Genomic DNA, 23,766 nt, shown 5'->3' with positions numbered 1-23,766 from the left:
CTCCAAACACGTGGTCCAGGAAGGGCTATATAAGGCCCCTCCCGTGAACTCTGTTTCTCACTAACTTTTCTCCCGGAGACTTCCTAACGGTCGGTCGGTGAGAAACTCGTGTTGCCCTCCCTTCCATTTCTTCTTAACCCAGCGAACCCCTGCACACCTTTATCATGGTGAGTGTACGGTGCCCCGGCCAGTTAGCCGCTCCAGGTGGTGGTGGAGATCGCGGGAGCTGAGGGCCCGGGACCCTTGGGGTCATGTGACCAGGAGAAAGGGACTAGGCTCCGTCATTGTCCACGTTTACGGGGAGTAGAGTGACCAAAGGGCATTGGGACTTGGTGGGATGTGGGGCGCACGTGGCGGATTGGCCTTTCAGATCGCGTGGAGGAAGAAATCCCGCCTTGGTCGTCTTGACTCTGGGATGCGCTCCTGTACTTCTCCAAATGCTTCCTCCGTATTGAGAAGGGAGCGTAAGCTCTGTGCTTCTGCCAGTGCGAAAACGAAGCCGCAGGATTCCCCTAACTTTGCTAGGGGACCAAAATTATAAACAGCACGGTGCTTCCCTACTTTGAAGTGGAAGTGCCCACAGTGACACGTGATGATCGGGTTTTTCGGAGAAAACTTGCCCCCAATCATAAGGACAGGTTTTAAGGTTAGCGTTAGTAAATGGGTATATTAAACCCATTAAAGGAAAGGTCCATCTGATTCTTCAAACTTCACACTCTTTTAAGATGGACTTTAGATAGCTTAAAATGCTTTACGTAAACTTTCTCTTTCTCCCTCCCGGCCCCTACCCACCCCCCAGCAGCTGGTCTTTCTGTAGCAACCAGATGGGGCAAATTGAAGATTGCTGGCCGTCTGCCTTATCTTTTGAGACAAGTGATCTTCAGAGGCAGAGTGCACCTAAAATGTTGGAGCCCCTCCCCGACTCCCTCCCACTAGTTCCCTGTGACTTGGTGCTGAGTCACTTTTACTAAAGGAAGTAGCGAAGTTTGGGGTTACAAAGTTTCACAAAGCCTAGAAGGAATTGGGAGGGAGATTTGGTCACAGATACATAAGGGAGCATGTCCCATAGTACATGGAGAAGAAACAAGTACTTGAGGCAGATTCTTAAAGGGCGTTTTCTTGTAAGGCCATTACATAGCCTGTTATAGCAATAACATCCCATTTTCAAATGTTTGAACTATAGTATTGCTAAAGGAAAATAGCATTAAAGCTATTTAATAGTGGTTATTTAACAGTGGTTGAACACCCTGGGTTATTTGAACGAATTTTTCCTAAATATTACTCAGCATAGAGAAAACTAATGCCCCAAAGAGACCACTTCGTTGTTGTTGTTTTTTTTTTACTTGTATTAAAATAGCGTTTCTGGGGGGTAAGTAGGAATGGAAGGAATATGTTCTCTTTAACATTGTGTGGGTACTGCAATAAAAAAAAACAGGCTTAGCCTTGTTTTTATTAGGGAAATGACTATCATTCTTACTGGTTGGGAATAGGCTTATCACGTGATCTGACTTAATAACCAATCACTCTGCCCTGCAGGTAGTCATGGGAAGGTGAGTCTTTTTGACCTTGTCAGCTTTCCCAGGAACTTAGCAGACAAGATAGGCTGTAAGGAAATTTCCCAAGGAGGTTTACTTTCTTTCATAATTTATACTTGAGTAATGCCTTATTCACAAGGAGGGAATCATCACAGACATAGTCAGTTTTTGTGATTATGAGATTTGATAGCAGATAGGCTCGCTTGAAATGAATGTAAATAAAGGTTTGCTGGAGCAGAGAACATTATAATTATTTATGAATCAGAAGGCCTAGGTACTAGTCTAGGTCCTGCAACTAACTAATAATGATATTAGATGAATCATTTAATTTCTGAGCCTCTATTTCATTATAAGTGGAACTGAAAGGGTTGCTCACACTGTATGCATAAAGTTTGTGTGTATTCTGGTTCTGTGATCCTTAGTTTTCTTGCCCTGTTAATTTAATCCAGTGCCCTCATTTATCTTAGATGCCTTCATTTCGTGAGCTTTTTGATTTTTTCCAAAGTCCAGTTAGTTAAGTTACCATGATGCACCAGTAAATAGGCATGAGCTCATTAAAACAAATAGTCACACCGCCTACAGCTGGGCAAGTGGGTACAGGTAATATTGGGCCTTGACATGGTCAGATGACCATGATTGTTTTATGAATGTTAGATTGCTAGCTAGGAAGGAAGGATCATAAAACAAAGGTTCCAAATGATTAGGGTGTTTAAATTTCTAGTTAGAGTTTCATGATAACTTAGAATTGATTTTTTTTCTATTCTTAAGATTTACATTTTAAAAAATCATGAAAAAGGAACCTTTGTTGAGGGAGTTTGAAAAAAGTACAGTGCCAGGGCCTTAGATAATCTAGTTTATAATATATATCCCCTGTATAGCTTGATTAAAAACCATTTTGATAAAGATTCCATTTAAGCTACACCACTATTTGCAAATGTATAGAAGGAAATGTTTTCCTAAATACTTTCAAAAGAATTTGATTTTTTTTTTCCACTGAGCTATAGATGTTTATTTTCCTGGGGAAGTCAGTGATAGTCACTCCCCTGTGAAAACCAAGGCCTGCCTCTGTAGACTTTTTCCAGAAATATTTTGGGGGGACAGAGTAGATTCTTCTTTTGGAAGTAGGAAAGCAAAAAAAATTCTTTCCATGAGTTTAAGGGCCAAAGTAAATGCTGCATTGACCATAGATGAAGTCTTTTACAAGGTTAAAAAAGCTGCCTCTGACCAGATTTTAAAATATAGCTAGTCTCTGCTTATCTGGCAGTTTCTTTGAGTCATGTGGTTGTAGCTTGCTGGTTTAAGCTGGTTTTAAAAGGAGGAGGGGAGAGCAACTCTGGAATTTAAAGAATAGGATCAAAGTGGGCCAGAATGATCTCAACTGAAGTTACACAACCACACAAAAAGTATGAATAAGAACTGAAAGGGGGAAGGGTTTTTTTTTTTTTTATATATATAAGTGGTTGAGGAATCAGGCCTTACTCATTTCCCTAGATTTAGAAGGAAATAGTTTTGAATAGAGCCCTCGGAATATAACAGTTCTAAAATGGTTGGCAGGTTCCTGACTTTGATTCAACCCGTGTTTGTCCCTAGATTTCTTACGTCATGAATTCTCATTTGCTTCCCCAAAGAATTTTCTCTGAATTCAATTTGCAGTATGCTTGAACTTTAGGTAAGGGAAGTAGTGGTTATGCTGTAACTTAATTCATTACTCGTGGAGATACGAGTACATTAGTTATCTGTCCCAATTGGCTCATTTGTATCCTTGGTTTTCTGCAGCGTGAGTGCATCTCAATCCACGTTGGCCAGGCTGGTGTCCAGATTGGCAATGCCTGTTGGGAGCTGTACTGCCTGGAACATGGTATCCAGCCTGATGGTCAGATGCCAAGTGACAAGACCATTGGGGGTGGAGATGACTCTTTCAACACCTTCTTCAGTGAAACTGGGGCTGGCAAGCATGTTCCCCGGGCTGTGTTTGTAGACCTGGAACCGACTGTTATTGGTGAGTTCAGTTTGCATTGGCAAACACGCAGATGAAAGTGACCATTCCTAGTGATTTGGGTTTTTAGAACCTTTGGTTCTTAGAAGTTACCACATTGTTAAAAGAGGGCTGCTTGTCTCTTTTATCCTCCAGATGAAGTTCGCACTGGAACCTACCGCCAGCTCTTCCATCCTGAGCAGCTGATCACCGGCAAGGAAGATGCTGCCAATAACTATGCCCGGGGACACTATACTATTGGCAAAGAAATAATTGACATAGTTCTGGACAGAATTCGGAAACTTGTGAGTCATTTAGTAGTAGGGTGATACCATAGCTATAGTACAGTGATACTTTAAGCTCTGAATCAATTTAAACAGTCAGACTCAAATTTAGGGAATCTTACACTCGGATTGAAAATTCTATTAATATGCTATCTTAATTAGTATGAATATAACACGTTCTCCTTAGCAAAACAGGGGTGGAGGGAAGGGTTGAACAGTGCAGTAGTCACCTGGATGTAATTGATTATACCAACACTGTGTAACATTAAAACTTATGAGCTGTGAATGTTAAAGTTGAGACAGTAGCATTTAATCATTTGGAAAATGGCTGTTGCCATTATAAGCATTTAGAGCAATGGTGTCAGGGAGCTTTGAAAAGAACTGACAGTTACTGAAACTTTAGAGGACCTTATAAGCCATTATGTAAGCCTAGTGTTTCTGTCCTGTCATACTGGTTAATAAAACTGGGGGTCCTCTCCCAGTCCCTAAAAATCATATTATAGGATACCATTCTGCTATTTCAGTGAGTTTTGCAAGTGTTGGGTACAGATCTTGGAGTCCAACTTTAACAATCACATCAGATCAAGACAGGCATCTGATATTGAGAGAGGGAGAGAGAGTGTGTGTGTGTTCATTTATTTTCATGTTCGTTCTGGTATTGATCCAGCAGAAGTAACTTAGCGTTCTCTTTAACATATAAGCTAAATTTAGAGTTGTATTGTTGTTTTTCCTGTTTTACAGGCTGATCAGTGCACAGGTCTTCAAGGCTTCTTGGTTTTCCACAGCTTTGGTGGTGGGACTGGCTCGGGTTTCACCTCTCTGCTGATGGAACGTCTGTCTGTCGATTATGGCAAGAAGTCCAAGCTGGAGTTCTCCATTTACCCAGCCCCTCAGGTTTCCACAGCTGTAGTGGAGCCCTACAACTCCATTCTGACCACTCACACCACCCTGGAGCACTCTGATTGTGCCTTCATGGTTGACAATGAGGCCATCTATGATATCTGTCGCAGAAACCTTGACATTGAACGCCCAACCTACACTAATCTGAATCGCCTTATTAGCCAAATTGTGTCCTCCATCACTGCCTCTCTCCGATTTGATGGTGCCCTGAATGTTGATCTGACAGAATTCCAGACCAACCTGGTGCCCTATCCCCGTATCCATTTCCCTCTGGCCACATATGCCCCAGTCATCTCTGCTGAGAAAGCCTACCATGAGCAGCTGACTGTAGCAGAGATCACCAATGCTTGCTTTGAGCCTGCCAACCAGATGGTGAAATGTGACCCTCGCCACGGTAAATACATGGCTTGCTGCCTGCTCTACCGTGGTGACGTGGTTCCCAAAGATGTCAATGCTGCCATTGCCACCATCAAGACAAAACGTAGCATCCAGTTTGTGGATTGGTGCCCAACTGGCTTCAAGGTTGGCATCAATTACCAGCCTCCCACTGTGGTTCCCGGTGGTGACCTGGCCAAGGTACAGCGGGCTGTGTGCATGTTGAGCAACACTACAGCCGTTGCTGAGGCCTGGGCCCGCTTGGACCACAAATTTGATCTGATGTATGCCAAGCGTGCCTTTGTGCATTGGTATGTGGGGGAGGGCATGGAGGAAGGAGAGTTCTCTGAGGCACGGGAGGATATGGCTGCCCTGGAGAAAGATTATGAGGAGGTTGGAGCAGATAGTGCTGATGGGGAAGATGAAGGTGAAGAATATTAATTTGTTATTTTTTTTCTTTATACTAGGTCTGTCTTTTTTTCTGTTCTGTGAAAATGTCCTCTGTGATCATTAAATGTCAATAAAAATGATGCTTCCATTTCCAGTATCTGACCATATTTTGACTTTGTTTTATGATTGAATGTTTTGAGTCACTTTCCTATGTCATGTCTATTGTCATTGGGTATAGGCAAAGCTCTGCTCACATTAAAGGGGTCATACATTCAGAAATGTCATGGAGTACCATGAGATCTGTGCTGGCCTATGTGTGGAGAGAGCAATGGATTTGATTTGAGCTTTGTATGTCTAATTTACTGCTAAATTTTCCCAAATGGGGTTTTGTCTACTAACCTCAGAGTGAGGTCTACATTTTTAAAAATGTAAATATAAATGAAATACCTTTAAAAGGAACTGAATGAAAAAATATACATGAAGGGTATTTTTAAGGTATTACATGTTAATCCAAAAAAACAGCTGGCATAGTAATTTCCAAACACCTATGTAAAGCACATGATTTATTTTCTCTACCATCTGCATAGTGCTGTTAGGTGTGAAGTAGTTGTAACATGATTCCTGGCCCATAAGGGACCTTTCCAAGGAGTTTTGTTCAGCAGTAAGATAAAGCAGTCTGGTACACATTTTAAGAGACTGAAGAAAGGATGTGAAACAAAGTACATGTATTTGGATTGAGGAGAGGGTTTGTCATCTCACTAGAAATGAATGGAAAACAAAGCTGGGTAAAATAAGTTTTTGACACTAAAGTTCAAAGCATTTGAAGAATAATTTTAATATGGTTAGGAAGGAGTAGAGTGGAGTTTTAAGTCCAGGAGAAAGATAGGAAGGGAAGGAGTTATTTCCACATAATAGTAGGACCTCTCAGAGATGTCTAGCAGGCAACTGGAAACGTGGGACTGAAAAAAAGTAGTGATGGAGACATACTACGGTATCAGCTTTTTTTTAAATTGTGAACTTAAAAAACCCAGGGTGGTGCAAGTGAATGGAACACCAGCTCTGAAGTCAGTAGGAGCTGAGTTCAAATGTGGCCTCAGACACTTGACAATTAGTTCTGTGTCCTCGGGCAAGTCACAACCCCAAATGCCTTGCCTTCCCCTCTCAAAAAAAAAAAAAAGATCCTAATATTTCATTGTACAAAAAACAAAGAAAAAAAGGTGTTTTTCCCTCAAATTTTGTGGTCATTGTGTAAATTGGGTTCTCATTCTGTCTCAGTTCATGCAAGTCTCCCTGTTTCTCTTCATTTTTCATGTTTGTAATTTCTTACAACTCAGTCATGTCCCATTATTTTCATACAATGTTAGTCAAGATGTCTGAAAGGCAGTTGGAGATGTGAGACTGGAGGTCAGCAGAGACGTTGGGACAGGATAGTCAAGGAGCCATCAGCAAAAGATGGTAATTAAATCCATTGACGTGTTTGGTAGAAGAGAAGAGGACAGAGGGATATCTGTTAGAGGGTGTGATATGGATGAGGATCCAGCAAAGGTGACTGAGAAGAACCAGTCTGATAGGTGGAGAACCAGAAGAAAGTGGTACCCCAAAAACCTGGAGAGAAGAGAGTATAAGGTAGGAGAGGATGTTCAACACCTCTGCAGAAAAAGTGGAGAATACAGATTGAGGAAAGGTCATTAGACTTGGCAACTAAGAGATCACTGGTAAATATGGAGTGGGCAGTTTTGGTGGAATGAAGTCAGAAGCTGGATCGTAAGGAATTAAGAACAGAGAGGAGAGAAAGTGGAGGCATATATTATAAATGGTCTACTCAATATGTTTAGCCACAGAGGGCAAAAGAGATATAGGATAATAGCAGGGATGGAAGAATCAAGTGAGGGTTTGTTTTTTAAATGATGGGGGAAACATTGGTATCTGTAGAAAATAGGAAAGGAAGCAATAGACTGAGAAATTGAAAGTGAGTGATAGACATGCATAACCTGTATCAGATTGCTTGCTATCTTGGGGAGGTCAGAGGGGAGGGTGGGAAGGAGAAAAAATTGGAACTCAAAATCTTATAAAAATGAATGTTGATAACTATCTTTAAATATAATTGGAAAAAATAAAATACAATTTATAAAATTTTGAAAGGGAAAAGAAAGGAAGTGATAAAGTAGGAATAACAGAAAGGGAAATCTGTTGAAGGAGTTGGGATGGAATGGGATCCATTGAGCAAATAGAAGTATTATCATTGGTAAAGAGTAAAACTACCTTTCTAATTCTAATTCTACTACCCTTCTAATTCTTAATGTATTGATTTTGCTTGTGCAAAAGCTTTTCAATTTTATATAGTTAAAATAATCAATTTTATCTTCTGTGATCACCTCCATCTCTGGGGCAGTGAGGCAGCACAGCAGATAGCGGGCTGACCCTGAAATCTGGAGGACCCAGGTTCAAATCCAACCTTAGCAGTTGTGACCCTGGGCAACTCACTTAATTCTGTTTGCTTCAGTTCCTCACTTCTAAAATAAGCTGGAAAAGGAAATGGCAAACCACTCCAGGATCTTTGCCAAGAAAACCCCATATGGGATCACAGAGAGTCAGACACAACTGACAACTCAACAACACAACAAAATCTCTAGTTTAATTAAGAATTCTCCCTCTAGGAGCAGAATCAGGAGAACACTACACAGTAACAGCACAGTGTGCAATGATTGATTTTGATAGACTTATCCCTTCTCAGCAATGCAAGGATCTAAAACAGTTCCAAAGGACTCATGATGGAAAATGCCATCCACATCCAGAGAAAGAAATATGGAGTCGGAATGCAGAGTGAAGCAGACTATCTTCTTTTTTTCTGTTTTGTTTTTTTCTTTCTCGTGGTTTCTCCCATTCGTTATAATTCTTCTATGCAACATGACTAATGTGAGAGTGTGTTTAATAGGAATGTATGTATAGATCCTATCTCAGACTGCATGCCATTTTGGGGAGGGAATGGAGAGGAAGGTGGAGAAAATGTAAAATTTATGGAAGTGAATGTTGAAAACTAAAAATAAATAAGTAAATAAATTGAAGGAAAAAAAAAAGAATTCTCCCTCTAGTCAGAGTTGTAAAAGGTATCTCTTTCCCTTCTCTGTGTAGATGACCTTCAGAAATATTTTCCAGAACTAATTTTTCTCCTGACCTCCAGTCTTAAACCTCTAACTCCCTATTGGACATCTCAAACCAGATATCCTGTGGACATATTAATCTCACACATACAAAATTCATTTTCTTTTTCCCCAAATCCTAACCCAATTTCCTTATTTCTGTTGAGGGCACCACCACTCTTCAAGTCACCCAGGCTTGCAACATAGGTGACATCCTAATAGGGGAGAAGAGAAAGTACATTACTCCCTCAAATTGCTCAAATGTAATTCACTTTTCTAGATTTCTATTGTCCCCCAGGATTGCATTTCAGAGATTCTGCCCAGATCTGAGAAAATTTGAGAAAATCTCAATAGAAATGTTTGGAAGTCATCTATTAACATTTGATTCTCCCCCTGACCCCCATAGAATTATGCTCAGTTTTGCAGTACTATTCTTGGTTGTAAGTCTTTGACTTGGAAGCTCTGAATTTTTCCTATGACATTTCTGGGTGTGTTCAGTTTTTAGTTTCAGGAGGTGATGGTTGGATTCTGTTTTTACTTTGTGCTTTGGATTTCAATATTCCACTTCTTTTATGATTTCTTGAAATATGATATCCAGGTTCTTTGTTTAATTGTGGTTTTTCAGGAAGTCTGATGGTTCTTAAATTCTCTCTTATCATGTTTTCCATATCAATTTTTAATAATAGCTACCTTCCATATTCTTCTATTTTTGTTTTTCTCATTGTCATGTTGAACTGTTGGGTTCTCTTTGCTCCATTCTACTTTTCAAGGTACTCACTCCATGATGAGGTTTTCTTTTTTGCATTCTAAATTCCTCCTTTTAAAATCTCATTTTAGCTTTTCCTTTGTTTATTACATCTGCTCTGGGATTTCTTAAAACCCATCCAATCTTTTCCTGGGATTCTACTTGTATTTTGTGGAATTAATTTCTTCTGGAATTTTGTCTTTGGATTCTTTTAATTATATTTCTTTTCTTTTCTTTTTTTTTTTTTTTTTGCTTTTTGGAGGGCAATTGGGGTTAAGTGACTTGCCCAAGGTCACATGGCTCGTGTGTCAAGTGTCTGAGGCTGGATTTGAACTCAGGTCCTCCTGACTCCGGGGCCAGTGCTCTATTCACTGCGCCACCTAGCTGCTCCTAATTATATTTCTTTATTGTATTGAAGAATGTTTTTCTGTTGACATATATCTTCAGCCTCATTTCCTGGACTGGGTCTTTAGCCAGGGCTGGGCTCTACCCCAGTTTCACTGTCTTATACCATTAGATAGGATAGCTAAGCTTAGGAACTGCCTCCTAATATAGTCCTGGGGTAAAACACAAATTTATTGGGACTAGATCCTCCTATCTCTGTAGTTTCAGATGCTACCGTGTTTCCTCGATAATAAGACCTATCCCAAAAATAAGCCCTCCCCTTACTGTGTAAGATTCCTCTAAAATAAGCCCTCCCCCAAAAATAAGCCCTATTGAGATTGCGCTCTGAGCTGCATCCAATCAGAGTTGCAGCAGTGAGCGCGTCATCCTGTTCTTTATTGAATTCATTGTTGAATAAAGATACATTTTTTTGTTCACATTTACCTGTTTATTAAAATTGCTGTCAATGTTCATTAAAATAAGCCCTCCCCTGAAAATAAGCCCTCTGGTGTTTTTCTGTCCAAAAAAAAAAAATAAGACAGTGTCTTATTATCGGGGAAACACGGTACTACCCTTTTGCACTTCTGACTGGAGTGGCTACGTCCTGGTCCAATATTTCCATTGTACTTGAATGAGAAGCCATCTGAAGCTCAGGATCTAACTCCTGCCCTGGCTTCAACCTTCATCTCCTGTGGGAGCTTTAGTTATACTGGCTTTGGGTGCAATTCCTGACAGCCTGGCCCCGATCTGAGATTTCTCTGATTTCCAGGCCTATTTCCTATTAAAACGTCAGATAATTTTGACCCTTCTGAGGAAGTCCTGGACTAGATGAGTTGGATTTTTTTTTGGGGGGGTGAGGCGTTAAATCTTTGATTCATCTGGCATTCTTCATTTTCCTGATGTGTTTCTCAGGGAGCTGGCCTTGACTAGAACATTTCACATTACCATCTTTGCCTGAAGTTCCTGTTGTTACTTTTTTTTTTAGGTAAATTTGTCATTTTATTATATTGGCTCTGTCTACCCATGAACAATTAATATTGCTACAATTATTTAAATCTGCATTTATTTGTATAAAAAGGGTTTTTTTTTTTTTATCATGTTGTTAATATAGCCCCTGGCTTTGTCCTCTTATTGCTTAAAAAAAAATTTTTTTTTCAGTTCCCCCATCTTCCCAACCAACTAGATTACATAATTCATACATGCATACATTCACACAAATACACGAATTGTTGTTTAGTCATTTTAGTCTTGTCCAACTCTTCATGATCCCATTGAGGATTTTCTTCCTTCTTCAGTTCGTTTTATGGATGAGGAACTGAGTAGGGGTAATTGACCTGCCCAGGATCACACAGCTAGTATGTGCCTGAGGTCATATTTGAACTCAAGTCTTCCTGATTCCAGGCCTGGTACATTATCCACTGTACCACCTAGCTGCTCTAAATGTATACATACATACATATATATATACATACATGCATGCATGAATTAATAATGAAGATGGATCCAATGTCCTCAGACAACTTTATTTTAGAAACATAACAAATGTTGCCAACTTGATATTGTAGAAGCAGTGTTATATGTTCACTCATGGCCATACACAATACAAACATGGGTAAATGTTATCTGTTAGAAAGGAAAAGTCAACTTAATGACTCTTCATAGTTATATTCATCAACTACTTGCCCCTCTTTTCTGACCCATCCCTCTTTGCTAAGAGTGGCTGAAAAATAGAAATTTCTATTTGTCAGAAAAATCACTGTTTTGGCCTGGTCTTTTGTTTTCATATCGTAATTCTATGGTCATGAGCCTTTTTACTGAAAGTTACAATAGGGAAAGCATGGTCACCTTCTCTCAAGGAGCAAGGGAGTCCCCGTGAAGGTGTTAGCTGGCTACTGGTACATATTCTTTTGTAGATGGACTCTCTTACAGCTGCCCTGGAAAGGAAAATGTAAATAGACTCAGGGAAGGCAGGTCAGCCAACCTGCTGGGTGCTTAGAGGAATTCCTCACCATCCAAGAGATTAGCGTGTTGACAGAGCCTTGCCAATTAGAGGACCCAAGTGAAATAAGACACCATTGGAGAGTGAGAGCAGAGAAGTCAGCAAAACAGCTCAGGATCATATTCTGAATCAGTACTTTAAATGTCTGTTCTCCAGGCTATGTAAAGTAAAAGAAGAATTCACAAAAGTTACAGTTTAGCTCAGCCAGATGGAGGGGAAAAAATCCACATAGTCTGAGGATTTGGTAGGTCAAAGCTTCAGTGTATCAGTTGACATAAGGTCCTATAATGAAGGAGTTTGGGTTTTGTTTTCTCCCCACAGGAAGCAGAATATGAACAGGAAAGAGCCTGTAGCAAGATACACACACATACACATATGTATGTACATATACACACGTGAACATATAAGTTCATTTATATATGTATGTGTGTACATATGTATGCATATATGTGTGCTTGTGTGGGTGTATATGTGTGTGTACATATATAATATATATGCATATATATTCCAATATTTAGCCTAAGGTTACCTCACAGCCGATTAATCTTAATTAATTAATTAATCTTAATTAATTAACACAGATCTGCTTAATCTGCCAATGAAAAGGTGTGGCACAAGAGCAAAGGCCAACAATATGGTTTGATTTGTTAAGAACGGACAAAGCATTCAGCATGGGGTGGTTTGTAGAATTTAGCTAGTGGCCTTAGATACATATACTAACTGCTCAACAGTGGCCTGACCTGATCAAAAAGGTTGACTGCTACAATGACATGAGAAAGGCAATTTTGTAAGGATCTACCTCAGAGACTCTTAACCTTTTTTGTGTCATGGCAGTCTGGTGAAGCTTTCTTTCTAAGAAAAATGATTTTTAATAACTGAAGGAAAAGTTAAATTTCACTTAGAGGTTAGTTAAAAATAAAGATGTAATTTTTTTTCTCCCATTCAAGCTCACAGACCTCTGGAATCTATCCACATACCTCAAGTTAAGAATCCTTGGCCTGACTGAATGTGCATTGACAGAAGTTGGCTTCCTCTACATGGGTGGCAAGGACTGTTTCCTCAGATTCCAGTAACACAGAGATAGCATGAGGGTAAAGAGAATCATAGTCATGTAGGCCAGCAGGCAGCTTGCCTATGTGTTTTTGAAGTGACTGGAAGACTGATTCTTTGTTTTAATAAGAACCTTATAAACAGCTTTACTGTCAAGGCCCAAGGATCACCAAATGAATAGAGAATCTAACTTGGTACTGGTACTAACTCACTTCTTTGGGACTTTGTTTTGTGGAAGGGCATATAAATACACTGAATAAATTTATTTCACCCCTATTTGACCTGCACTGTTTCTAGGCTACTCTGAGGATGCACCCTTAAGGCCTTTTCCATCTTTTGAGGTCGTTAAAGGAAGAAGACTTATGTACATCCCTGACAAGAGAGAAGGGTCATTTTGAATGACAGTTGGAAAGCTCACAATTGGAAAGCAAGTGCCCCTAGAAAAGAAAAAAAAGTTAATTGCCAATTACATCATTTTGGAATATCTTCCTGTAGTCTCCACTCTTGGATTCAGGTGGCTGCCACCTGATCATTGAGATGGTAAAATTAGTCTCCACCACAGTCTTACCCATTTAATTGCCCTTAGGGGATGGAATATCTCTTGGCAGGGCTTCACTCAACTTGGATTATCAATTTCCAGCCTTAAACAGGGAGCTGGCATCTTGTAAAGTTTTGTAAAAGCACCTGCTGCTTCCAGTCTTGGTCCCTGGAAAGAAAGACACTCTCCAACCAGTTAGACAAAGTACAGTACATAACTGGAGTATCGCCTATCCAAGAACAGCATAAGTTGAGACTAATCAATCTTTGTTTACTGGAGCCCAAAGGTGAATCTAGCTGAGATGAGACGTGAGTCTGATCTGACCCTGGCAGACAGCTCCTAACACAGAACCAGGGCAGCAGTTCAAGAGAGACAAGGAGCAGAGTGTGATGGGGAATGTCGATCAGCTTCCAGGGAGGAAGTATTTGTTTTCTTGCTATTGGAAAGGGCTCCCTTTTGCAAATGTACTTGTTGATCTCAGAACAAATACTACTGCCCTCCCTCGAAGTCCCTCATTCTCATGAATGTTCTATCACCTGACCAATAGCTCAAAGCCTTTATATAATGGAAACAGAAAAGCTGGCTCCTTCTTTTACCAACATTCTCTCTGGGTTTGTAGTAGAAGGGCATTTTCCCCATTGTTTTCTCCTTTCCTTTTTCATCAATTTCCTCTTTTATTTGCAGTTTCCTGGACCACTAAGCTCACCCCATATTTCTTTGGATTTCCTACTGCCATCCCTACTGCCCCAACCCTTCTACTCCCCAAGATTCCTGGGTGACTTGTCATAAATGGAAGGCACTTCGTATCAAAGGAATGGAAAATGTACCTGGATCTTAGAGTACCTGTTCCCAATGTAAAGGGACAGAGGAGTCCTAGCTAAGGTGTTGCCTTCACCAGGCCAAGAAACAAAAGCTTCTTAGACATAGCTCCTTTCCTTGCCCAAATTTGACTTCTTTTTCCATCTGCCTCTTATCATTAACCTTCCCAGCTTCCAGTTCATGGGATATTTGCACCTAAAGAGTCAAGAGTGCTACAATAGAAAGCCCACTAGATTTTGAATCCAAAGACTTGAATTCAAAATTTAGCTTTGCTACTGGCTAGCTTCACAACTCTGAACAATTTATTCAATCTCTCTGAGCTTCAGTTTCCAAAACTGTAAAATGTAAATAAAATGCTTTTATTATCTGCTTCACCAGAATGTTTTGAAGAAAGTGATTTGTATAGTGCTTATTTATAGGGACATGTTTCATCTGGCATTAGGGGTATGGGTCTGGAGCAGCTGCTCAGAAAGCTATATCTGCACAGAACTGGTATTATTGTGTGAAAGTTTCTGGCTGTGCCCATCCCAGAGCTACTAGTTTAGTCAATCAGTGAAGCATTTATTAGGTTCCTGCTATGAGCTAGGCACTGTGCTAGATGTTTCACAATACAAAGACCCTCAGTCCCTGCCTTTGAGACTCACTCTGAGCATGTTCAGACCACTGCTGAGTGCTTCCCAGCTTCATATGTAGAGTATGTACTAATTCCCTCAAAATTATAACTTAATTGACTCTGACCTCTATTCTCATGAGGTTCCCTGATCTTTCTTGTCCTGTGCACAGCCCCAAAGGACTCTCTCAGTGGGCATTTAAATGAAAGTGTTTTTTTCTTCATTGACAATGAAAGCAAACTGATAATAGTAAGGCTTGAAGCAACTGAACCTCTCTCCAACTCCTTCCACCCTCTTGGATACTTTGCCTTATTGCTGTTGAAGGCTAAAGTCATTTGTAGAGAAGGGCTTTCAAGTATCCTTTGTCTCTGGTGTCACGAAATCCATAGCAAATTCTCAAGGGAGAAAGGAAAATCATCTTACCACCTGAAACTCCCTTCCCATACACACACGCTTTGCTACTTTTGTGAAAAGTACACTCAGCTCTCCACCAGTCAGCAGATAAAACCTAAAACTTATACTCTGATACCATAGCTTCTTGTCCTGAAACTCTCTCCTTTCAGTAGAGAGGTGGGGGATTATAGGTACAGATGTTGCATACCCCATCAGATGCAGTCACTCTATCCACTGTTCTAATTGCTTTATCTTTGTTACGAGGTATGGAAGGGTTACAAAATGTATCTAGAAATTATACTGATGTAAAAACAGGACATCTCCAAAAAATGGGAATTTTTTAGGTTTGACCTCTACTGACAGATGTATAAATATCTCCAGAACTAAGACCCAAAAGAAATTAGCTTGCAAGTGAGAGTTTTAATAAAATTAATAATCTACCCCACAGATCCTCTTGGGAGTTTCACCAGATTTCTAATGCTCATATCTTTGATTCAAACTGCCAGATGTCTATTTGTGGTGTTCTTAGTATGGAAGGATTAATGACTCTAAGGGCAATAAATTTTTAGTTGTAACCAAACTCTCCCCACCGCACTTGTCTCCATATGATTGGGACAAAAAGGATTTTGTCAAGCTTGCCAGTGTGACCTAATACCAACCAGCCAGTCAATCAAAAAACACAAGTACAATCAAACACAGTGTGCTAGATACTGTAATAAAAAGAAAAAGTAACAATAGTTCCTGCCCTCAAGGAGCTTACATGCTGATGAAGGAGATAACCTATATAGATTTTAAATACAAAAGACATAGTAGATGAAAGGTTATCTTAGACACAAGAAAAATACTCTTTGATCCAGTAACACTGGCTTTCCAGCTGTTCCATAAACAGGATGGTCTGTCTCTCAGCTCTGGGCATTTTCTCTACCTATCCCCCATGCCTGTAATATTCTCCCTCTTTCTGTTGCAACTACCAACCTCCCTGGCTTCCTTTATTTCCCAACTAAAATTCTACCTTTTCCAAACCCTCTTAATTTAAGTGCCTTCCCTCTGTTAATTATTTCCTATTTATCTTGAAAATAAATTACTTTGTATGTATTTGTTATCATAATTGTCTCCCCTACTAGATTGTAAGCAACTTGAGGGCAGGGACTTTCTTTTGCCTCTTGTTTGTCTGTCATTCTATAGGTGCCTAGTAAACATTGATTGATTGATTGACTGATTGATTGATTGATGGATGGATGGATGGTTCATTGGGTAAGGGAGTGACTGTCAGACCTATGCTTTGGGAAAATTATGTTGGCAGATGAGAGGAGGACAAATTAGAATGGAGAGTAAATGAAATGTAGAAGAGAGAAGATACTAATTGATTATAACAAAGAGGTAGGCTAGAGGTGGCAATGGGGACCAAGGCATATTCTATCACCACCACAACAAAGTATTCAGGATTTTTTGTTTGTTTGGTTGGTTTTGGGGGGTGCTGGAAAGGGTGGCAAGGACAGTGTCATCGAAAGGGATTCAGATTTCAAATGAGTGTCAAAAGATGGAAAGAATGAGAAAGAAAGACATGACTGTCAGTTGGTTAATTATGGAGCAAGTATTCCAAAGGGCATAGTGGAAGAGATGGGAAGATCTGGAGCAGGATACTGGGGGTGGGGCACACAGTTGAGGGGGGATAGAAATGAGGGAGTGGACAGCTGAGGTTGGGGAGGGGCATTTGTTTTTCTATAGCTCAGGTTTCAGCATCACAGTGGCAGGGAAAGGAGAAACCCCCATGCATGGGGGCTTGGGAGTGAACCCTAAAGTACTCTCTTTTCCCTCCTCAGTCTTGGTTCCTTGATGACAGTTTAAACCTGCATTATCCTCTGCCTTCACAACACAAACTCTATTCAGGGTTATGTTTATACTAGTGTATACAAGTTTGTGGGTTTGCTGTCAATGACTCAGAGATGGGAAGATGACCAGCTGTTGCAGAGGGATTCTGTGGTTGCAGTGACAAAAGCAGGCATTTCTCACTGGCCACAAAATTCCACTGTTACCCATGTAATAGGTGGGGCATGTGCAAAGCTACCCTGCTTGCTTCCACCTGACCATATGTGCTGTCTCAGTATATGGGCGCTTGGAGAATGAGGAATCTCTTGGCTGCTTCTGGCCAGCCACTTGTGACTCAATACTGAATAATTCATGTGCTTTGGAGATCACTGAACTGGCAGAGCTGGTGACTCAGTAGGCCCTTAAAGTGGAGTGGCTCCTTTATTCACTCTCTTCTCTTCCTGGCTGCTGACAGTTACATCATTTTTTATTATAATAATACTTTGTTGTATATATTTATTATTATATTTTAAAATATAAATATATATATACATATATTTATTTATGTATTTATAAATCTATTTAAATATAAATAAATATAAAAACATGGAGATTCATGATTTCACATATAATCCATTTCTGGGTAATTAATCATTTTATTAATCACGCTAGCAATGATTAATAAAAAGGTCAGTGACACTCATGCCAAAAACCCCTCATGGAACCAGCTCAATGCCTAAATGCTCTTGGAAAGGTGGATGTTCCTGAGGGTGACAAACAATTCTGATTGGTTAACAAGTAATTCGAGAATGAATATTATAAGGAGAAGTGGGCTTATTCTAATGAGGGTCTGAGGGACTTGCCTCTGATCACTCAGTCTTGGTCAAAGAGACTTATCTGTACCAGTATCACTCCATCTAGGATAATCTAGACAACAGGAGGAATATACTTTTACCTAGACCTGACTGAGTAAAACACAGGGGGCCAGAATCCATCCGTTCACCTAAACTAAAATTTCTTTACCTTTCAAACAGAACTGAGTTTACCAGTTGGGTCGGTTTCACCTAAAATTTCATATCATTATGAGCCCTCCAGTTCAAAGGTTATCTGAATAACATACAGGGGCTGATTTTTAAATAAGAAAAGGAAGGGGGAAAACCTTAGTCCTAATTCAATAATTGACTACTAATATAAGAGAGAAATAATCATTTCTCTCAATACATAATCTCATATTTAATATTTTTAGGGGGGAAAATATTGCTAACATTAAAATGTTCTTGTGGAACCTCTACTTCCACTATGTGGAATAGGGGTGTTCTGTGGTACACTGTTCTGCTTTGTGGTAGACACCTGCAGAGTTATTGAAGACCACATACCCTGCCATGGCAGGGTTGGAGGACTCTGGAATCAGACACATTCTTGAGCTTGTCTCCCACAACTACAGTGGCTCTTCAGTCCCTCTTAGGCTGTTATTAATTAGCCATCAATCAACCAAGGAATATCTTTGATTACCCACTTACAAGGGTGGGGAACCTGTAGCCTTGAGGCCACATGTGGCCTTCCAGGTCCTTGGGTGTGGCCTTTTGACTGAGTTCAAGTTTTACAGAACAATTCCTTTTATTAATGGGATTTGTTCTGTGGAGTTTGGATTCAATCAAATGGCTGCATTTGAGGACCTAGGGGCCTTGTAGCCTCAGGTTCCCCCCTCCTGAGATACAATATTCTATGATAAAGATACAAAGGCAAATGAGGCAAAGTAGTCCTTGCTTTTTTTTTTTGGAGGGCCATTGGGGTTAAGTAACTTGCCCAAGGTTACACGGCTAGTTTTTTGTGTGTGGGTGTTAAGTGTCTCAGGCCAGAACCGAACTCGGGTCCTCCTGACTCCGGGCCGGTGCTTTACTCACTGTGCCACCTACCTGGGACATAGTCCTTGCTTTTAAGGAGATTTTAATATATTTATTATAATAATGGAGCTTAGAGTCTAGATGGTAAAACAAGACTAGTACAAAGACAGAACAACATAGAACAATGACAACAATATAAGATAGTAAGTGATCAAACAAAGCTGGGATCAGTCAACAGATAATAGTGAACTAAGCATATTGATTAGTTTATACAATTCAGTCACCAATCAGTTCGGTTGGCTCCAAAGACGAGTTAATTGACTTCACCAGGATCAGGTGGCCTAGCTTCCAGGAGACTTCCAGATGGAGTGGTCCAAGCCTCAGATCCATTGTAGAGGGTACTGGTCCAGGTAAGATCAAGCGTGTCAATGGCAGCTAGCAGACAATGAGTTGGCCTGGGTAGAAAGCTGAATGGGATGTGAGGCTGAAGCAGAGTCTGGTATTTAGAACCAGTCAGTAGATATAATGGGCTAACTTCCCCTATATCACTCAGAACACTTTGTGTGTACCTCTATTATACATTGATTATTGCTTATTTCATGTCATACTGTGGGGGCGCAGAGAAAAAGACCCATGTCTCCTTCTCATTGACATGAATAACACCATTTAAGACAAAGGAATGAGTCACCTGTAATTCTCACCCACACTTCATACCTTGCTCCATACTATTGATACCAATAGAAATGTTTGAAGCTGTATTGCTTAATATTAGCAAATTCTCTGAGACCCTTCAGATTATTAACAAGAAGGTAACATACTGAAGGATTATGAATTATCAAAAGATCATACAAAGAAAAAAAATATCATACAAAGCAGGTAACACAATATTTCATTGTTCTATTTAGAAAGAACAAGGTTTCTCTTATTTTTTTCAGGTGAGCAATAGCTAATTTAACCATAGGTTTTGGCAGTAAAGTCAAGCTCCCTAGAAGCACAACAGATTAGGACAGGTTTAGAGTCCTCATTCCACATTGGAAAAGCATTAAAATGGAAAACGTGAATAATCCATTCCTGGTAATTCACGTGTGTTTGGAATGGGAACAGGTCAGTCTAAGCAAATTCAAATTTCCCTAAGGGAACTCTATCATGTGTATTTTCATTATTCTCATAAGACATGAAAGTTTCTAGAACTAGTTTAATTAGAAGCAACCCTACTAAGCAATTCTTTGAAGAGGGAACATCTGAAAAGTTAAAAATTAGATAGAAACTTAAGAATCAGAGAGAAAAATGCTTGAAGCCTACAGGTTAAATTTTAATTAAAAAAAAAAAAGAGGGAATCTCTCTTTGATTGGTACACTGAGGCTTCCAAAGAAGATTAAGAATTTAACCTGGAGTCTTATTTGTTTGTATAAATGTTTGAGTTTGTGAATTCTGGGGAAAGTGTTCTCTTACATATTTACCTCTCTTTGCAGATAGTAAAATTAATTTGGTTAAAAAAAAGGCTTTAAAAAAAAAGATTGGATTCAGTTTTAAAAGGAGACAGTTTTCCTCTAAAGATTTTTTCATTCTAAACTTAAGCACCCTCCCCACAAAATAAGCAGAACATAGTGGATTATATATTAAATCATGAATATCCATATTTTTATATTTATTTATTTATATTTAAATAGATTTATAAATACATAAATATATGTGTATATATTTATTTATATTTTAAAATAATAATAATAATAAATTCCACACTGCTTCAGAACTATCTTGCTTGTATTTTTTTCTGAAGTTCCTTCTGTTCACTTCTGCGGATTAAAAAAAATGTTTCAATGGCCATCTTTTTTTTTGCATCACTATTGCTAAACCTGCTCTCTCCTAACCACTAATTAAAAATAAATAAATGAAAAAAACCTCATAGCAAATAAGCACAGTCAAGTGTAATGAATCCATTCAGTGAAGAAATTCAAAAACATACGTGTTTTTCTGCCTCTTTTGTCTATTGCCTCTCTGTCAGGAGGTGGATAACGTGTTTCATCATAGGTCCTCCAGAGACCTGGTTAGTCATTGCTTTGATCAGAGTTGAGTTGTTTTCCTTTACCATGTTGTGATTGTATAAATTGTTCTCCTAATTCTGCTCATTTTACTTGTTCATACTTTTTTTTTCAAATGCTCTATTAACTTCTGATTTACATCATTCATTTCCACCAGATTTTGAGTTAAAAATTTTCTCCCCGTTTTCCCCCTACCCACCGCCCCAAAATAGCAGTCCCACAGGATATCCCCTCCTCCAATCTGCTCTTTCCCATATTTTCTCCCATACCCCTTTCGACGGTTCCAGTGGATCTCTATGCCTCAGTGTCTGTATATCTTATTTCCCAATTACATGTAAAATAGTATTAATAATAATATATATGTATGTATATATATATATATATTTGAATATTTGATTTTAAAACTTTGAATTCCAAATTCATTCCCTTCCTCCCTTGTCACCTACCCTTACTGGGAAGATAAGCAGTTCAGTATAGGTTGTACATGTGTGGCTAATGCAATATATTGTAACAGACTGACTATATTTCCCTCCCTCCTATCCCAACTCCCACTTGTTCTATTCTCTGCTTTGATCCCGTCCCTTTTCAAAAGTGGGTGCTTCCAACTTCCCTCCCCCCCAGCCTGCCCTCCCTTCCACCATCCCCCCTCTCATCCTCTTCCCCCCCTACTCTCCCGGAGGGTGAGATACCCTATTTAGTGTGTATTTCATTCCTTCCTCAAGCCAAATTCAATGGGAATAAGACCATTCCCTTTTGCCTTCCTATTCTTCCCTTCCATTGTAACCATTTTCCCTTGCCTCTTCTATATGAGATCGTTTACCCCATTCTGTCTCTCCCCATATCCTCTCATTATATTCCTCTCTCACCTCCTAATTTCACCTTTTAAGTATCATCCCTTCCTGTTAAATTGGTCCTGTGCCCTCTATCTATGTATACCTGTAAACATATATACACACATTTACATATGTATTCATATGCCCATATACCCTCATATATAGACATATATATATATATATTTCTATTACCTTTAACTACTGAGAAAAGTTTCATAAGTTACAATTATTGTTTTTCCATGTAGGAATGTTAATAGTTCAACTTTGATAAGTTCCTTATGATTTCTTTTCCCTGTTTATCTTCTCATGCTTCTTGTATCTGAATGTCAAATTTTCTATTCAAATTTGGTTTTTTCAGCAAGAATGCTTGAAAGTCCTCTATTCCACTGAATGACCATATTTTCCCCTGAAACATGATACTCAGTTTTGCTGGGCAGGTGACTCTTGGTTTTAATCCCAGCTCCTTTGACCTCCAGAATATCATATTCCAAGCCCTTTGATCCCTCAGTATAGAAGCTGCCGGATCCTGGGTTATCCTGATTGTGTTTCCAAAATATTCAAATTGTTTCTTCCTGGCTGCTTGTAATATTCTCTCCTTAATCTGGGAATTCTGGAACCTGGCTATAATATTCCTAGGAGTTTTCTTTTTGGGATCTTTTTCAGGAGGTGATCAGTGGATTCTTTCAACCTCTCGTGCACTCTGGTTCTAAAACATCAGGGCAGTTTTCTTTGAGAACTTCCTGGAGGATGATTTCTAGGTTCTTACTTTGATCATAGCTTTCAGGTAGTCCAATAATTTTTAAATTATCTCTCCTGGATCTATTTTCCAGGTCAATGGTTTTTCCCATGATATATTTCACATTGCCTTCTATTCTTTCATTTGTTTGGATCTGTTTAACAGCATCTTGATTTCTCATAAAGTCATTAGCTTCCATTTGCTCCAATATAATTCTGAAGCAATGATTCTCCTCAGTGAGCTTTTGAGATTCTTTTTCCATCTGCCAAATTTGGCTTTTTAAGGCATTCTTCTCCTCATTGCCTTTTTGAGCCTCTTTTGCCATTGAGTTAGTCTATTTTTTAAGGTGTTATTTTCCTCAGTCAGGCTGTTGACTCTCATTTCATAATTTTCTTGCATCGTTCTCATTTCTCTTCTCAATTTTTCCTCCTCTTCTCTTATCTGCTTCTTAAGGTCCTCTATGGCCTGTAACCAGCTCGTATTTTCCTTTGAAGCTTTTGGTGCAGGAGTTCTGACTTCACTGTCTTCCTCCTGTTCCATGCTTTGCTCCTTTTTGTCCTCAAAATAGGAGTCTAATGTTGGAATTTTCTGTGTGCTTTGTTTCCTTTGCCTGGTCATGTCACCCCGAGTTATTAGATGGGTGCCCTCTCTGAGGTCTCCACATGCTCTGGCAAGCTGGATACACACCCCAGAACCTCCACCCTAGACTGCAATCCAGATCCAAAAAAGGTTAAAGCAAGAGCGATTACCCCTCAGACTGGTGCTTGGTCCCCCTACACTCTGCAGGCCAGGAGCTAAAGCTGCCATGTGGCACTGGCTGGCTGTGCCAGGGTCTTCACCTGGGGGGGCAAAAGCCACGCACTACCACTTACTACTGGGTCCCAAAGTCCAGACTGTACTGACCTCTCACTTTGTCCTTTGCATCTATGTGTTGATAATTCTGGAAATGGCCACAGCTGCTGCTGACCTGGAGTCCCTCTGGCCAAGGCTGGTCAGACCTGCCCTGGGGCTAAAGCCTTGGCGTTGGGCTGGGCTCGGTGCTGCTGGCCTGCCGGGCTGTTCTCAGTGGGAGGTTAGCTTCTCCGTGTCATTTTGTGGGTTCTGCTCCAAAGTTAGTTTAGAGTCCCCTTTTTACATGGATTGGGGAAGGTGGAAGCGGGGAGGTCCTGCTTCTACTCCGCCATCTTGACTCCGACACTTGTTCATACTTTCTAGGATTCATTGTATCTTATGACACATTATATTCCATTACATTTGTATGCCACGAAGCATTCAGACATTCCCCATTGATGGACGTCATTTGAGATTTTCGTTCTTTTTTTTTTCCTTTTGCTCAACACCCTTTCAGGATTAGGAAGTTTGTT

At 39.8% G+C, this 23,766-nt stretch overlaps 1 protein-coding gene across 1 annotated transcript; it reads left to right on the top strand.

Annotated features, from left to right (window-relative positions):
* The first annotated feature begins 17 nt into the window (after positions 1–17).
* LOC138164674 (tubulin alpha-1C chain) lies at positions 18–5,616 on the top strand. The gene is made up of 4 exons (XM_069092618.1): positions 18–167; positions 3,312–3,534; positions 3,667–3,815; positions 4,536–5,616. The coding sequence occupies exons 1-4, from the start codon at positions 165–167 to the stop codon at positions 5,508–5,510; spliced, it is 1,350 nt and encodes a 449-aa protein (XP_068948719.1). The 5' UTR covers positions 18–164; the 3' UTR covers positions 5,511–5,616.
* The last annotated feature ends 18,150 nt before the right edge of the window (positions 5,617–23,766 follow it).

This window comes from Petaurus breviceps, unplaced genomic scaffold (genome assembly GCF_028583685.1).
Source record: "Petaurus breviceps papuanus isolate PSGF00001 unplaced genomic scaffold, PetGlider_PUasm1.0 191, whole genome shotgun sequence".
Taxonomy (NCBI): Eukaryota; Metazoa; Chordata; class Mammalia; order Diprotodontia; family Petauridae; genus Petaurus; species Petaurus breviceps.
This window is presented reverse-complemented; position numbering and strand designations above follow the sequence as displayed.

Bases quoted from the DNA above. Each gene is read 5' to 3' on its own strand.
- LOC138164674 (XM_069092618.1), top strand. The intron at 3,535-3,666 runs GTGAGTTCAGTT...TTTATCCTCCAG, and splicing joins CCTGGAACCGACTGTTATTG to ATGAAGTTCGCACTGGAACC. The intron at 3,816-4,535 runs GTGAGTCATTTA...CCTGTTTTACAG, and splicing joins TGGACAGAATTCGGAAACTT to GCTGATCAGTGCACAGGTCT.